General features: G+C 36.7%; 1 protein-coding gene across 2 annotated transcripts; it reads right to left on the bottom strand.

Annotated features, from left to right (window-relative positions):
* Positions 1-241: 241 nt before the first annotated feature.
* Positions 242-17,841, bottom strand: helq (helicase, POLQ like). 2 transcript variants are annotated; one of them, XM_006627223.3, is made up of 18 exons: positions 17,233-17,841; positions 15,932-16,673; positions 15,138-15,316; positions 13,904-14,104; positions 13,649-13,721; positions 13,076-13,173; positions 11,833-11,931; positions 11,349-11,494; positions 10,466-10,705; positions 9,754-9,895; positions 8,949-9,053; positions 7,351-7,558; positions 6,679-6,836; positions 5,756-5,854; positions 4,206-4,379; positions 3,759-3,872; positions 2,660-2,794; positions 242-1,566 (listed from the first exon to the last, which is right to left on the bottom strand). In XM_006627223.3, the coding sequence occupies exons 1-18, from the start codon at positions 17,434-17,436 to the stop codon at positions 1,483-1,485; spliced, it is 3,201 nt and encodes a 1,066-aa protein (XP_006627286.1). In that variant the 5' UTR covers positions 17,437-17,841; the 3' UTR covers positions 242-1,482. The 2 variants fall into 2 exon arrangements, with proteins under 2 accessions (XP_006627286.1, XP_015195310.1); XM_015339824.2 differs by having other exon boundaries at positions 9,754-9,847.
* Positions 17,842-17,971: the final 130 nt, after the last annotated feature.

Below are 17,971 nucleotides of genomic sequence, written 5' to 3'. Positions count from 1 at the left end.
ACATTATCAAACAAAAATTTTGGGTATTTTTTGTTCATTTTTTATATTTCATGTAATTAAACCATTGTGTTTTGCTCATGCATTTGTAGTCTTCTGATTTAATTGTATTTTTTTTATCTTTTTTGAATTTTTATTATTTTTCTCATCAGTGTGCTTTCATCCTCAGTCAATAATCAGTAGTGTCATTTCCAGGTGTATATACTCTATATGCACACACATACTGTCATGAAGAACACAAAGGTGTCTTTTAATGTCTTTATTGTGAACTTCCAAAATACATGATCATAAGGCTGTAAAGAAATATAAAAATATAAAGAAAATACATCTTTGGTTTAACGGAAAGAAGGAAACTTGAAAAACTGGAACACTGCTGGAGAAACTGTTTTCTCATATGTACTGTATCAGAACAACATTAAATTAAAAGAAATGCACTATACAGTCTCAGCTGCACACAACGCATTTTCTATGAGCCTTCAGAGGTTTTTTGGCTTACTGTATAGCAAAAAGGTTACATATAAAATTGATGTTCTCCTCTAACTGCCTTCATTATCATTAAATTAGATGTATAGTGTAACCTAAATTTCAAGTTATTTCTGCAGCTCTAGATTTGCATTGCTCACTGTTAATCATTATGAAGATGAATACCCATATCCTCATTGATATAATACAGGTATGGACTTTGAAATAACTGCCACAGTGCCGGTACAAAAATGCAGACCAGCACTAGAACCTCAGATTTGGTTTAGATAATTTAAATTTATATCAATCTTAAAAGAATGATATAACAAATTATAACCGTAATAAAACAAAATCCCACAATTTCCTCTTCATATGATATTGTGCACGACTCATTTCACAGAACAAAAATAAAACAAGACCTTGTTTAAGGTTGATAAGTTCATTGTAAGATTTAACTTAGAAAAGAACTTGATGTCACACTATACATATATTTAGATTAGGGATTGTATGTTTGGTAAATTCCAGAGATGTAAGTTAAATGACAATGGAATGGCACAGTACAGATGTAAATATTAACTTTAAAGTGGATGTGTCACTTCTCGTTTATTAACAATGAAGAAAGCAGTAAAAGGCACATGTTAATTTCTTGAACTACAAGTTTACACTACTAAAAACAATTTCCTCGCTAAATTGCCATCACTTAAGTGTACAGCACACATCTGCTACCTAGAATTACAATGGTACAGTAGTTATAAAACCCTTGTTTAGCATTTGAAAATTAAGAACGTATCTACAAAGGATGACACTTTAAGCCATCAGACATATGCTTTCTTTCAAGAACCCACAAGAGAAACCGGTTATAATGGATCGTCCTGTAGAAGTACATTCTGAGGCTGGACTGGAAAAAAAGAATGACAGCTTTTTGAAAAACAAAAAACACTTATTTGTTCTTCAAAATAAAATCTCAAGCTTTATACATTTCTACACAATTTGTCTTTCTTAAAAACTGAACTGTACAACTGTTTAAAGAGAAGGTAGATCATGTGGCAAAGTCAGCAGCTCATCCACTTCCTCTTGCAAGGCCTCTGCCTTTTCAGTTAGCAGCATCTAAAAAAACACAGATTTTAAATGACATTTAGCTTTACAAATATGCATTTACAACACAAGTACATTTGTAACAATGCACTGATGTGTTTGAAAGCAATCCAAATCCTTTTGAATGCATTTCAAGATAAATAAATCATTAACATTATAAAGAGTCTGAACATTTTTCATCAAATTCGACTGGAATTATAATATTGCTTGGCTTAACAGCACAGATAATTTTCTCTTTCTTACAAATGGTTTACAGAAATTAACAATTAACTTTTCTTGTATTTGGAGCAGCCTGAGAAGAGGAGCTGGATACTTACTATTACAGACATCATTTTGCTCAAAATGTGGTCAGTCAGTCATACTTCTACTTTTGCATGTGGAATATGGGAGTGGGCTAAGGTTATGGTGTGACTTTTGTTGATGTGGCCTTTTATCTTTTATTCATCTGTCTTGCTGATGGCCAGTGAAGGGAGTGTTGAGGGTGAACTTTTTTTGATGGAAAGGCTGGGTAGAGGCTGCGCTGGAATTAATTATTTTTCTGTTTGCTTCTATGCTGTTTATGCATGTTGTTAAAATAGAATTAAAGGGTAAGCACAAGAATGTATTTCAAACATCTTTGCAGAAACCACTAAGGAATACTGAAACATCAACCACTTTCAGTAGTATCCATTCTGTGGGAAGTATTTGAATGGGTTAAAATAGAAAGTATGTATTTAATATCCACTCATAGACAGTTACCAATCTTTCTGCCAGTAATCAATGATAACTGATTTTGTGGTATTTTTACTGCTTTACCAATGTCACAACAAACTGCACAACAGAGCACACTCTGAACACAGTAAACTGGGCCCATGAGAGATAACCAAACCAATTATGGTCAGAGACATGGGTCTTGTGTCTGGACTTTGGATGACAAAATTAAAAATCAATAGACATAAGCAGGCCTTGCCATTTAAATTAACTGATGTATAATAGGACTGGACCTGTCACAAAAACATGCATCTTACTATCTTGATTAAATTAGGGAGTAAAACACAGTGTGTTCTCAGTAAGCCATTATTCTTTGGGTGAAAGTTAGCTGATTCAATTTTAAGGGATGACTCACTTTGGCAGAAGCTACAATCTGGTTTGCTTGTCGTTTGGAGAGGTTCTCTATTGCCTTTATAAGAAGATTTGGGTCCGCATTGGCAAGATGAGCCAAGGTCTTATACCCAGCACCGTACAGCTGCTTGGCTCGAGCCTGCCAAAATACAGTCAAAAAAACACTGAAAGGTCAACAGAGGGCCTCAAAGTAGGAATGACAGTTATCAAGGTAAGGGCTGTATGAAATACAGTACATCTATTTTAGAAAGCCCTAAGAGCATTTTGAAATTAAATTTAGGAAAGCCTTGATTAATCTTTGAGCACTGATAAATTTAAAAGGCAAAACTGAGCTCAAAGTGTTAATAACTGAACTAATCAAGAATGCAAGTAAATATAATTTTCAGATGTGCAAATCAAAAATGGAATTATAGACCCAGTTTGCTTTGACACACCATGTTCTATTTTGTAATCTTAGTACAATATTTAATACATCTTTTGTGAAGCTTCTTTTTCTACTTTTAATGCATATATAGTATTTTTCATTGAGCAAAATAATGCGTATAAGGTTGATGGTTTTATCAAATAAACACTGCAGGATAGAAAGAAGATCACTTTATTGTGCCACTGGACACAAACTTCAGATTTAGTTATACTTAGTTTTTCTAATAAACCACTGCTCTTATTCAAAATAAATAGTAAACTTAGTAGTAAATTTAGTAAACATGCTTTTCAAAACACTTACATACCCAACATTTGTGTCTTAATTTCAGAAATTATGAAGATTTGTCAATTTCAGTATAATTTTCAAGTGAATTCACAAGTTCTGCTTGCACATATTGAGTTATGGACCAAATCTTTTTTAAATAGATGTCCTTATAAAATCAAACAAACAACTGTTTTAGTATTTTAACAGAGGATTTAATTGCATTTTTCTTTATTAAAAGCTTTTCTAAATCCTATCACCTGGCTCTTTGGTTTAAATGAAGCACGCAAACTTAAAATAAGCTCTGCTTCAATGTATCTTGATTCCACTCCAAAGATAATTGATTTTTGATTATAAGGATGACCTCAAGAGATGCAAAACCATTTGTTCACGAGGGTCCCCATGTCTTCACACTTACCTCTAAAACTCCAGCTACTTCCATTAGAGGAATCAGCTCTATCTTGACACAATATGTGAGTCTTTTAGTGAGCTCTGTGAGGAGTGCCTTGTAAGCCCAGAACTCTTCCAGTTCCTAGCAAGGAAAGAGAAGTTCAGAGAAAGCAAACACAAACATCTGGTATATGTACTCCTAGCGTTCAGAATTTCCTACTGTAGGACTTTGTTATGGCTTGTTTCTTTAACTGATCATTATTCAAGAAAAAAAATATTTCAAATGAACTGTTGAAGGACAGCTTTAAAGTTGAAAATGAAAAGGACAGGAACAGAATCTTCAGGAGACATGCTATTCAAAACTGTAACCTGGACTCCAGAGGATTAAAACATTCTTAAATGAGAAGAAAAAAACATTTGCAACAAGCAAATTGCCTTTGTGTGCCATGTTTCCTAACAAAAAGAGATAGCATACCTCTGTGAAATGCAGGACACATGAACAGAAGGCTGAGGATGAACTCAGCAAACTCTGCACAAAGCCTCGTGTCAGGCTGAACTTCTCAGCCACAGTCCACAGATTAGTCTCTTTCAACATCGCAAACAGCACAAAGGATAGGTACAGCCTGTTCACTGCTACATTGTCAACTGCCTAAGAAGAGAGAATAAAAGGACAGACAGGAATGATACTATAGAAATGTGCTCTTGGAAACATGTCAAATCACATTCCTGATTCCAGTCCCACTTCTCTCAACAGACACAGAATTTAGTTATTCACTGGTTATGATTGTGTTACATTTTATGGCTCTAAGAATAATGTTGCATGTTACCAGTGGTATACTCTTCGACAGAACTCTAAAATCCCCAACCTTTGCAAGAGAATAGGAGATTGGATTGGGTAATTTGAAACTACTGTCACGCCCTCTGCAGCCAGAGGGCCCTCCTTCTCTGTCCTGTCCCTAGTTTCCGGTCTGCTGTCCTTCCTGTCCCTCTCTTTCCCTTGGGCTATATATTTCCGGGTCTTGCACTCTGTCCTCGCTCAGCATTGACGTTCGGATGTCCTGAGACCCGCATAGCACCAGGGCGCCCCACGTCCGCTCCCTGAGGGCATAGGTTTCTATACAGCATTCCTGAACTCTTTGCACTAATGAGCCTGGGCCTTTTTCCTGTCTCGCCGCTACGCATATGGGTCTTTTTCCGCTCTCCTGCTCCCCACGGTTAGTCCCTTTGAACGTCCGTGACAACTACATTATGTAAACTATCTACATGCAAACCTTTAGGAACCTAAGTGAGAGACACTTTGTTTGAGTTGGGGAATGATGGACACAATCATCGTGTTCATCAATGCAACTGTGATGCAGAGCAAAAAGTGACGTAATTCAGTCATTTGAATATGTGTATTAATACTAATGCCATACTTCTTTCTGCGATGGTATGTAAAAATCCAAAACAATGGCCCAAAATGACTCACATGTTTGGAGGACAGATGTGATTTTCAGATTACCTAGCCATAAAAAGTGAGGCTATATTTTAACTTAACCACATCCAATTGCTAAAACATTCTTTTGTTTCTCTGACAATGCTAGCCCAAATTACACTTTAGAATACATTGATCACTACGAATATATCACTGGTTTAGATCATCTTCATCAGGCAGGCATTAGAACACTAGTGGCTTCAAGCAGCAGTTTATCATTTAGTATGTGAAGTAAAAAAAAATATTTGTGCTGTGAATAATTTTTGGCTGCTGATACAACCAAACCCCTAAAACTGTATAATACACAGCAATAAAAATACTTGGCAAAAGAAGATTTTGCAAAGACCATGTAATCACATCTGGGATGACGTAAATACTGTTGGAAAGGAATTCAATAAGTGTCACACAGTGCTTTTCATGAGAGTGGTGTGACACAGCTACACTTCTTCCGGCTACTCCTTGTCATTCAGCTTGAAGGAGCTTTATGGTATGTTAATTTTTTGTTGTACAAGCATGTTAATAATAAACGTAAAGATCTGTAAAACCCTCACCTTTTTCATGCTCTGCCCTGATGCCTTTTTAGCAATGAAGCTCTCAGGCACACCGACTGCAGAAGCCATCTTCTGTTCTGCTGCAGTCAGCTGGGTAAACTGTGAACCCAGGAACACAAACAAGCTAGTTAGCAAGGGACAGTTTAATAAACAGTTTAATAAAACATTTTTTACATTTGTAAGACAAATGAGTGCTTCAGAAGTGTTGTAGCAATCCTAGGATGAATTGAAGAGCCTAATTTGTATACTTCAAATTTAACAGAAAGAGAAAAAAAAAATTGAAAGTAGGATTAACAAGGAATCTCACTGACCAAACAACAATGAAAGTGCTACAGATGGCAAATTACGCTATGAAAAATCACAATTTTTGTTTTGCTAACACAAGTCAACTACATGTATTCATGTTGAAAATGTTGATTTTCTCTCAAGCTAGTGACATCAAACTTGGGCATAGCTTCCCAGCCCTGCATACAGGCTGCAGTCATTTTGGAAAATGCATTCATACAGTCCCAGTCCTACAATGATCTTGGATTTTCACCTTCAGCCTATTTTTCAGGGTCAAGGCGTATAATGACTCTGTGTTAGCTGTTGTATATTATTCTTACATCTGTATTTTGAAGACTGAACAATGGAGCAGTGAAATGCAAAATATATTTCCATTTGAAATACATATATACACGTGAAAGATATTGATATGGACAATATTTTTAAATAGATGTTTAAATAGAGCTTCTGGTATACAGTATACTGTTTCTGTCTATAAACACATTTCCTATAGTCTTGTGTGTTTGAGTGCCAGCTTTCACAGTACACAGCTTTCAGGATATAGCTTTGTGAACGGGCCAGCTAAGCTACAGCATTCAGAATACCCACAATGAAGATGTTAAAGTGAGGAGCAAAAGTCCATCTAACAGAGATCTCACCTGTCTAAAATACATCATCCAGTCTGGCTTGCACTGCATGACCATCTCATAAGGTGTCACTAAATAAATCAAATGAAGGAGGCTATTCAGCATAAGACCCTCCAGGCCTCTTGACAAGTCTCTGTAGAGAACGTCGCAGTAGGTGAGGTCTACAGAACCTACAGAAAACAAAGAAAAGCACATTTCCTTTTAATACTATTCCCCTGACCAATAAATTCCAACCTGATCAGACTGTTTAAAACCAACAAGATATCCATAACAGCAAGAGCAGTCCAGATCCTTACACAGAAGGCAGTTATTAAATAATTCAGGTTCAAAACATCATGCTTTTAGTTGAAAAAATACAATTAATTTTTAATTTAAAAAAAGCTTTCCATCAGTAAATTTGACATTTTCTTTCAAATCAACACCTTTCTATTTCTCTTATTGATCTAAATTGCAAACTAGATAGAACTGTCTCATATACAGTATGTCATAACAGGGTTAAATGAGTGGTGAAGGAATGCTTAATATCCAGCCCACTGTGGACTCAATTAATACAAATTACAGCCACTCTTTTTTAGGGCAAATACTCTTTTTTTTTGATAGCCCAAATTGATGGGTAACCCTAACAAAAGTGTAGAAAACTACGCATGCACTTCATGTGCTTCCCTGTCAAAGCACTTGCCTCACCTTTGAAGGTGGCTCTACCCAACTTTGTCACTTCAAGAAGAGTTTCTTCTTCGCCAGCAGTGCTTTTAACAAGGCCCTTCTTTGTCAGGATGTCTAGTGATTCACTCACAATGTCCCACAGGCTCTTCTCACCACATATTTGTTTCTCTTGTACGCTGAAAAGAGTACATGAGACAAAGTCCCGAATCTCCCCCAACGTCCTTGTTATCTGAAAAGAAACCCTACCATGTTAGGTTAAGGGAAGCAAAGAACTAGTTAGTGCTACTGCCTTACATCTCTCAGGTCCAGGGTACAAATTGAGTCATGGGTGCCTTCTGAATGGATGTTCTCCCAGTATTCATAAGGGGTTTTCTCTTGATGCTCCAGTTTACTCCCACCTTTCAGTGACATTCAGGTTCAACTCTAAATGTGCCTCTAAATCGTATGTATGTGTTGGACACAATGGGGTAACTGGCATTTTCAGATTGTCTCTGTGCGTTTGTGCTGTGCGATGGACTGGTTTTTCTTCCAGGACATAGTCCTGCTTTGCATCCTAGGCTTGACACAATCCTTGCAGTCTTTCTAATAATTTTCTTCATCATCCATTTAAGCAGAGTGATGTTAGGTTAAAGCCACTCTCAAACAGCACAGCCAAAACAGTAAGCAATCTATAACCTAGGTTTTAAATATTGTTTAACTCCTAAACACATATGATTATAAAAGAGAGGATGCCTTTCGATGCCTTATGTCTCACTGGTTGCTAGTAGTTTACTGATGTTTGGAAATTCCCAGAATGAGATCACTTTGTGTAGGAAAGTCCCTCATGTTCTTTCAATCTTAAATATACTTAACCTTCAGCTGTACCCTCTAGAAACCTTAGATGTTATTCATCATAAAGTTAGAACTGACGATGTAGTATAAAGTACTGTAACTTGAACTCCATTGTTAATGGAAAGAGGCAAATTTTAATTTTATGAAATTATTTATCTATAGCAACACAAATAGGGCAAATCCAACTTATCTTGGAAAACACATTTATGAACATTATTGAAACCTTCTGTTTCTGTAAATGTCTTTTGAACCTGAAGGTTTTGAAGAAATTCAGAGAAAGGTAAAGTAGCTATAAATTAGTTCAGGTGTGGACAGAAGTGTTAAATCTTCCCATGTAATCAAACAGGCTTGGAAAGGACAGAAAAAACAAAGAACGCAGCAGCCCTTTTCAGAAGAAGGTTTAAGAATGTAACCATAGCCTTCTAAAAACTGGGAGGTGGGGATAAAATTTATTAGGCCATGATACAGATTATTTTAAAAAGTATACATTTTCATTAGTGTATTCAGGGTAAGGTCAACTGTATGCAACTCTCCATACTCTCTCCTTTAGAAATTGCTGACTTTCACAACATAAAAAAAGCCATAAGTTCTTTCTCCAAATAAAGGTATAAATAGTTGGTAAATTATAATGTGATTTTAATTTAATGACATATTATGAAGGAATTACACTTTCAAAAGTATTTAAACTATGACAGATGATCCTATTAACTGACAAAACCCAAAGGACAATGGTGCTCCTCTCCTTTAGAACTGCTTTGACTTTAGCTTTGCCCAATCCTGATACTTACACTTAACCCAATTAGGGAGAGGATGAGGCTTAGTATGCCCCTGCCACTGTCATGCATCAGGTTACTGTAGCAGTTTTCCATTGATCTGCTCACCAGTTCCTTGGCCTGCAAGAACAACAAGTAATGAACATGGTTATTGAGCCAACATGCACATAGACAGGGGTGGACTCTACCATGATTAACAACCAGTTTTAAAAAGGTTAAAAATGCATACTGTAAATCCATTATAAATTACACTAAAACAGATATTTATATAATGGTAGAAAGTATAAAACATAAAGCTTCCTTGATATTTAAAGGAAAAACTACCCTCTGTCACTCTCTACTCCTTGCATGATTCCTGATAGCAAAATACTTAAAAAAAAATGTTAAGTATTCTGTTATTGGGTTTCAAATTCTACATGGGAAACAAAAGTGTCTTGTAAAAGTCTGTATTAATATGCCAAACCAATTCAGAATATCTCTCCTGAATTCGCAGATTCTTAAAGTGAGCTGGAGCTGTGAGAATAAACTCTCACCAAGATGTAGTGATGATCATCAACAGAAACACCAAAACTGAAGCAGCTCCCAAAATCCTCCTGGCAAAATGTCTATGTTGAGATTCAGTTCACATCAAAATGAGGTTTAAATGTCCTGATTATAAACTTTGTGGAATACCAAATAATTTAGGGTTTTAGGAAGAAACAAATGGAGCAGTCACAGCCTCAATGTCACCCTCCATTACAGCATTCAGAAGCAGCGGAGTTGTTCATGTGCCAAGGGAAATTGCGAGCTTACACCCATTTCTCACAATGGCATTTCTTACCAGTAGCTTGTCCTTCTCCTGAAGGATGAGGATACTCTCCCCTGACGTGTCAATGCCAGCTCGACCCGCTCTGCCAGTCATCTGCTTATACTGGCTTCTCTTCAGAAATTCCGTTGCAACATAGGGAGAGCGCAGAATAACCCTATTAGCAAATAAAGGATATTTCACACAGTGTCGGATCTCTCTCGTAAAATTACACCCAGACATGACGAATGACTTTCTGTTGCTGCAACTGCGGTTCATTCCAAATATTTCCCTGCGGTTTACCATGCACCACCGAAGAAGACACAATTAATGAGGTGGATAATTATTGTTAGTATTCCGGGAGGCGCTGTGATTTGAAAACATCAGTACAGTCTCCAAGTCTGTCATTAAAAAACTGTACATCTGATGCTTGGAGAGGCACACGTACAGCTGAGTGGGTGATGAAAAAGAAACCAGACTTACAGGCACAGAAATCTACAGGCCAAGGTTATTGACTGCATCTAACAACTGATTTAACTAAATCATTAGGATCTCCGCACTGTTTCTACTCTACTGAAGAAAAAGGGAGCACACAGCATGTGGGCCCAATAATGTACAGTATTTCGGCTCCCTCTTGACTTGAGGCAAGGCAAGCTTTTAATCACACAACCTAATTTCTAGATGAGTATTTGTGAGTAGTTGTCTGTAAGGAGAACACCGCTAACAGATTGTTCCCATTGTGACCGACCTGCGAGCTGGCAGGTTGATTCCAGCCGCCAACGTGGATGTACAGGTCAGGAGGCAGAGAGCGCCAGACGCATAGGTTTCCTCTATTAGCTTCCTCTCATCGCTCGTGAGCCCACTGTGGTGGTATGCAATCCCATAAGGAACTGTCTTCTTCAACACCGGGCATATGGTGCCATTCCCCGTGCTCTTGAGTTCGTTGAGGAGATTGACCTTCTCTTTCTCTTTGTGTTGCATGAAGCTCCTGGTGTACATGCAACAGACTCAGTGAGTTAAGATGCACTTCAACCACTTTCTTCTGTGTTCCCTACCCTAAATCAAGGGGCACACTCCAGGAAAAAGAACAGTGCATCATCAAGGGGATCTTTTTGTTGAAATAAAATAATTACAAAAAAGACAAAGAACATATTTGTGTTTCTAACACAAATTCTGTATCTTAAAATTAACTGCTGTTGAATTTGACTGTGGATGTTTTAGGACTTTAAAATTACATAGTTATACTGTAGTTACAATTGGATAACAATGAACATCATTCTTAATTGAAAACCCTTTTCAGGGGACATAAATGTTGCATTTGTACACTATTTCTTTGATGAACTTAAGAAGGCTAGACTATGCACCTTTCGTTCATATGAAAACTGTAGTCTCGGATACTGTACTGTATGAAGAATTGTGCTACTAATCATTTGCGTCCACTTAAATTACCACTTCCAATTAAATTGGTACAAAAACAACATACAGTATTCACAATCTTTTATTAAAGTTTAGAGTTATTAAACTGCTTTAATACTATGAAATCTGAAAAATTCTGACTATGAATTATATTTTTAATATGATTAACGAATGTATTTTTGTGGGGGAAAAAAATCATGAAGACATGTACATACTTTTTCAAGTACTTGCAGATCATTTCTGCCACATTTTCACAGTTTTTCTTTGTGGGACAAAATACTAAACAGGAATGTGCTGGGATGACTTCGGTCACCAAAGCAATTAAGTGGTCAGGATCCATCTTCTGCATACTACTGGAATACTATAGAAACAAACAGAAATACAAAAGGTGAGAACTCCAAAAACTTTGAAGAAATTGAAAAACAAATATCATTGAAAAATAATATAATTATTTTTAAATAAAGCTGTGAAAAATTTCCCAATTTTTAATACTAATGCAATATTGGTAGGAAAAAAGTGCAAATCAGAAAATAAAACAAAAATGTAATGCCTAAAAACTTCACAAATTAAAAAATATGCAGTAACACAGAATGAAAAAGTCAGATCAAAGCTATTTAAAAATCTGATTTTTACAGCACAAATTTAAAGATGCTTATTCTGCTTAATTGGAATGCCTTTAAATATACCATATTTCTGTACCTTAAAATTTAACTGTCGAGAAAACTTGAAGCATTCTTCTTCCTTTGGATCAATTTCATAAATGCAATCTTGGAGCTTTACATATTCCTTAAGCTGGACCTGGACATTGGTACACAAAGGCAAATAAAAAAATGTTGCCTATAAAAACATAAGCCATCTAAGTAAAGGTCGCTGCTATCTTGTATGTTAGTCACTGTAATGCATCAAGGTCATATGGGTTTGACTTTGATATAGAAAACATTGTTTTAAAAATTGTTGATAAGAGTATGCAAGGGTGTTTCAATGGGAAAAGACATTCGATTTATTATTTATTTCCATAGCTTGCTTTCTTATGAAAGATTTATTCTGCATGACGTGATATCGCCATGTGGGTATTTTAAATTCCCATAAGAAATTAGTAAAGATGCCACATAAGGAATCACCTCCGCAGGAATACACAGTGCAGGAGCAATGTCACATGAGCACAAAGAAGGCTCACCACATAGAGAGAATACAAGTACTGATCAGTTGGATTGATTTGAAATTGAAGAGGATGGTATTTTAATTATTTTTGGTATGCCACTGTGAATTACACTGCAAGTGAAAAAGCAGAGAAGCTTGAATTCATCAGCGGCACAGTTGTTGAAGTCGGAGCATGAGGCAGGATAAGTCATGATGACGATCTTTTGATTTGGATGGTACTGAATCTCTGAAGCAATCTGTACTGTCATAGCTATGACATCAACTTCAAGAATTCCTCTCTGTAAGAATCAGCAAAGAATAATCTCTAGTGGTATGCAATCAATGTATTTCTGTATATGGTGATTATGTTTAAAAACAGTTATAATTTTGTGTTTGTTGACCATGAAATATAAACTACTAGCATTCAGCCCTTTGTGGTTTTACTTATTGAAACACCCTCTTATCTTCCATCCCACCCTGGAATCATATCTTTCTCTCTTCCCTTGGTACAGGGCCAAAATAAGCAAGTAAGATTTCACTCCACAGATATAGAATTTAGTGGAGCTTTGACATTTGGGACAGATGTTGGTGGAAAATGAACTCCCTTTAGTGAGAAGGGTTATCCTTGACTGATCACTGTGCAATTGGTGTAGTAGTTTCAGACTGTAATCCAACTTGTGGACTCTTGCTTTGAAATCAATGTCATAAAGCTTCAGCCCTAATACAGGGGAATATTTCAGTATTTCATTGACTTAATTAATATATGAATTTCAAAGTAAAAGCACTGGAAAACCTCACGTACAGGTCTGAAGTCATTGGTGTAATTGTCAGCATGAAGGAACTTCTGCAGATCTCCCACATTGCTCAGGGTTGCACTCATCCCTACGATCTGTGTTGTTTCTGCTCAGGTAGAGATGCAGATCATTAAAAAAAAAACAAATAAGTGAATTTTACAGACTAATCTGTAAATGTGACTATGTTAAACCTCAGAAATCCAGAGGCTGCAGATTAGTGCTCAAAGCTATAAGATATCTGATTTATGCACCATCACAGACAACATTTGATACACACATTACAACTATTTATTTACTTTGACATAATATTCTTCTGCCTGAATGGTACTCAGCTGATAAACTCTATTTTAGAACTACACAGAGTAACATTTATTTTCACTATAGTTCAATACAACACAGTCAGCAATTTATAGTGCTATGTCTACATTAAAATCTAATTGTCAAAATATTACAACTGAAAATTACAGTTTAGACTGTCCTATAAAAATGGTATTTTTTTTTCCCAACCAGGGTTGTAACAACACTGAATGAAGTACTTTGTCTGTTTAATTATAACATGCCATTAAAGACAATGTACTTACTGCTAACATAGAGAACTTTTGCCAGTGTCATTTCCAATATTGCTCCTCTGCTGCCATCCCCCAGCATGTGCAGCTGTAAAAAACATGGCAGAGAACAATCACATGGTACACCTCACATTTTCCTGACTGGCACACTGTTTGTTATTAGTTTCATTATGACTTTAAAATTCACCTCCAAGATAATTAATTAGCTTCAGTTTATTATTAGCTATTGAGATACATTGTGCAGTAACAGAAATGAATATATCTCCTTACCTCATCCACCACTACGAGTCCCAGGTTGTCAAGTCTGTTTGTTTCAATGAGAGAGTTGACAAGGCTGTGTGCCTTCTCGATTGTGGCAATGTACAGGGATTTCTTCACTCTCCTCTTCACTGGGGGAAACCTGCCTTTGCTTCCTGCATACTCCTCCACAAGGAAGTCCAGCTCTAGCCCAAAGCTAGCCAGCCCTCTAACCTGCAGACAGTTGCAAACATATTAGAACAACACACAAACAAGGGTGACGTTAGACCAAATGACTGCTTCACTACATTTTACAAAAGACAGTGATGTGATGCATTTCCAGGAGAGGAATTGATCACTGGCATGTCTGAGAGGTACCATAAATGTGAGAGAGTATACCCAGATTGCTGAAAGTTCAAAACAGTTAATGTTATTCAACGTCTATTCTGCGATTAGGGCTGGTGGAAAAAAAGTCACAGTACAATGCACTTAAATGATTTAAAATAAAAATTAAAAGGGAACTTAAATCCTGAACTGAAACCAGCGCTCAGCTGGGCTCTCCTCCTCAGTGCTGCGCTGTGGTGCCATGTGTTCCTGGGATATTCACCTGATTGTAGAGTGTTAATGTCAACCTCTTCTTTTAGATATGATTGTACGCTTGTATTTTATTGTGTTGCTGGTGTCTGTATGCATGGTGTTAAAGGCATTTAAATTGTATTAAAATGCAGAATTTGTTATGTAAATAATAATAATTTACTCTTCACTGAGTAACACTGAGTAAACAAATGATAGTGTTTTATTTAGACATAACATTTCCAAATGATTCCCCTTGCTGGGGCAGTTTTATACTTTAAGCTAGCTATCAGCTACTACAATGACAACTACAACAGGGGGCAGAAACACCGCAAGCAGCTCCAAACCACAAACAGCAGTTGAATTAGCTGCTGTGAAGGATGTCATGGTAGTTGAAACAATACCCCAACATTTATTTGCACCAGAATGGGGATATCTTGATGACGCAATTAAATCAATACCATGCTCATTCATACTTTCATGGCTTTAATTCTGTAAAATATTTTCATAAGCTTGATGAACAGAGCACGTATAACCTGAAAAGCATTATAAACATAACAAATGAACAATATAGAGTATAGCATTTTTAATGTTTCTCAGTTTACTATATGTATTATACCCATAAGATACAGTATGTGATGATAACGTTTGTGCCCATATATTTAAAAAGCTGTAGGTTTAAACAATTCTTTACCTTCTCCTGAACAAGGGAGATATAAGGTAGAATCAGCAAAGCATCGTTTTTTCTGCAGAGCAGTTCACGAAGTATTAGTATCTCAGCAACCAATGTCTTCCCTCCACTAGTGGGTAATGAGTAAATGAGGTTCCTCCTCTGCTGTACAGAGTCCAGTGTCAGACAGGTCTGCTGCCATTCTAAAAGAGTGAATACAGTCATACAGACAGTCAGGACACAGTGTTTTATAAATAACTGCTTTTTGATTCAGAAAAGGATACTGAAGAAGATTGGTTTTTAATATCATAATCATATAATCATAACATGAACATGATATAATCAAACACATGAACACTCCTGTAAAATTTAGAGAGGCATTAAAAATGCAAGAGATATGTATGGGAACCATTGACATACAGTATGATACATTTTTGTCTTTCAGTATATATATTCTGAGCATCAAAACAATCATCACGCTATGCATATACAGTATGTTTTTAGAAAAATAAAGAATATTCATTTTGAAAATTGATTAAATACTTTTGATGTCATTTTGCTTACCATTGATTACCTGATCATTCAATTCCCCCAATAACGTTTTGAGTTTATTGCAGTCACAGCTGATACATTTCTTTTTAATGTTCAGTATAAACTGTATATTTAGCTAAAAGGCCTTTGACATGTCAACAAATAGCTCAGAGTTAGGTAAAAGGGTATAATGTAATCCATTGTAGAAGAAAAGTTGAATACAGTTACTTAAAAAGGTGACATAAAATGAAAATAAAACTGTGTTAGTATGTGAGATAACTGCTTACCATACAGATCTTTAATCCCTCTTAGTCTGTAGATCAGGTCTTTTACTTTACTAGGAAGCCCAAAAAACGGTCCTAGATCAATAGCTGAGGAAGGTTCCATGGCTTGCAGTGCCACATTAATCTCCTCATCCACCACAGTCTGCTTCTGTTCTTTCATACGAGACACCTGGGGTGACTGCACCAAGGCATTTCCCAGCATGGCCTTCTTCAGCTGGTCTCTCAAGCTCACTCTCCTCTGCAAAGCAGGGTTTCTGATCTTCATCTCTGATTTGTTTTGCAGGACAATGGGGCCATCATCTCTCCTCAATGCAGAGGACGTGTAACACACGGAGGAATTGTCTGACTCTCTGTGTTCCCCTTTTGCAGAACTCATACTCCTTGGTTTCATTGCAGCTTTGTGGTTCTCTTGCTGAAACGCAAGCTGGGAACTTGGCAGTTCTGCGAAAAAGTCATCAGCTGAAGAGTTACCTTCACAGATCTCCTTGTGGGATGGTCTTTTAAGATCATTGCAATTTTCCGTGGTTTTTAATGTATTCAAGTCTGTTTCGAGGTGAACAAGCTGCTGTTTGATATCTGAGTGCTGTCCCCTAGTCTTTGCACACTCATTCTCAGCAGTGTTCAGAACTGGGGTACTGCTGCGTTGTTCGAAGTTCAGTTCTATATCGTCGAGCTTTGCCAGGAAGGAGGTGTCACAGGCGATGCTGTCATAATCACCAAAGAGGTCTTCATCATCACTGCAGTACTGTGAAACCAACAAGGGAAGCTGAGCATGATTTTGAATCAGACCACAGTACATTTTATGCAATTAATTAAATAAAACCCTTTAAAACTTTCTACACTCTAATAAAATCATAGAATGTTGTTGTATGTTGCAAAACCTAATAACCTAGTGATATCAACACGAGAAAAATAAATGTAATATATAGTCGTTTTTAAAGTCGTTTTTCTTACGTTGTTTGCTTTAGTTCAGTGCTTTCAGGTGATACATACAGAGCACATTTTTTCTACATGTAGTACTGTACGCTGGATTTCGTTTCACATTGTAGTTCAGTGGTTACGTTTGTGCATCTGAAAAAACGCTTAATTCCCATAAGGCTAAATGTTCAAAATGCAAAGCTTTTATTTCTCGGAATAAGGTTTTTAAACTTCGGTTTAATTTTATATCAATCACAAATATATAACCCATTACAGATTCCTTTGCATTTAAGATAGAAGAAATATAAAGAAAACAGGAGATACGGTGACAAAAAGGTATTGTGCTTTTGAAACGTATGACATTTACAGTAGCTGGTATACTGTACCTCGTTGTGCTGAGCATCTGCCATGTATCCAGACTCTGTCTGTCCAACGTCTTGCTCCTGCAGCGACGAGCTGTGCTCTTTCGCGGTGGGGCTGCTACTATGTCTTTTTTTTGCAGGGGTGAAGTGACTTCTCAAAGCATCTCTCGATCTCTTGCGGGAGACTCGTTTGATGTTTATTTCTTGGTCTAATTGTGAGCTCATCATACCAGCCGACAAAAACGTACATAAAGGACCCTAACGGTTCGTTTCGAAATGTGCATGTTTTGTATCTAATATTGTGTACAATAGCTCCGAATCAAGATAAACTAGTGTAATCTTAGATTTAAGTAAATAACACATAATAAAAATTAAATAGTAGCTTTTAATGTCAAAGCTATAAAAGCGAAATAGTGTTTTAAAGAACAAATATTAAAACGGCTAACCAAACGATCTTTTTAGCTGAAGAACAAACGTCAAAAGACAGACACAATTGCGATGACAACATTTTCCACAGCAAAAAAAAAAGACAATTTTCTCTTTACATGGTTTGGAGGGCCATCACTTTTTCATAACGCTTTTGCTTCATTAAAAACTGTCATAAGATATAGCAACATTCTACAGGACGTCCACGTCCGAGCAATTAAAAACGTAACACCAAACAAGAAAACCGACCAATCGGATGGAGGCGAGGACATGTGGTGCAGTTCACACATGATCTCTATAGGGGGCTCTTGCTTGAGGAAACGAACTGCGCGCCTAG

Source organism: Lepisosteus oculatus, chromosome 3, assembly GCF_040954835.1.
Source record: "Lepisosteus oculatus isolate fLepOcu1 chromosome 3, fLepOcu1.hap2, whole genome shotgun sequence".
In the NCBI taxonomy this organism is placed as follows: domain Eukaryota; kingdom Metazoa; phylum Chordata; class Actinopteri; order Semionotiformes; family Lepisosteidae; genus Lepisosteus; species Lepisosteus oculatus.
This window is presented reverse-complemented; position numbering and strand designations above follow the sequence as displayed.

Bases quoted from the DNA above. Each gene is read 5' to 3' on its own strand.
- helq (XM_006627223.3), bottom strand. From the start codon at position 17,436: ATGATGAGCTCACAATTAGACCAAGAAATAAACATCAAACGAGTCTCC. The intron at 14,105-15,137 runs GTAAAGAATTGT...AACTGTCTGCAG, and splicing joins TCTCCCTTGTTCAGGAGAAG to GTTAGAGGGCTGGCTAGCTT. The intron at 2,795-3,758 runs GTAAGTGTGAAG...GTATTTTGGCAG, and splicing joins AAGTAGCTGGAGTTTTAGAG to GCTCGAGCCAAGCAGCTGTA.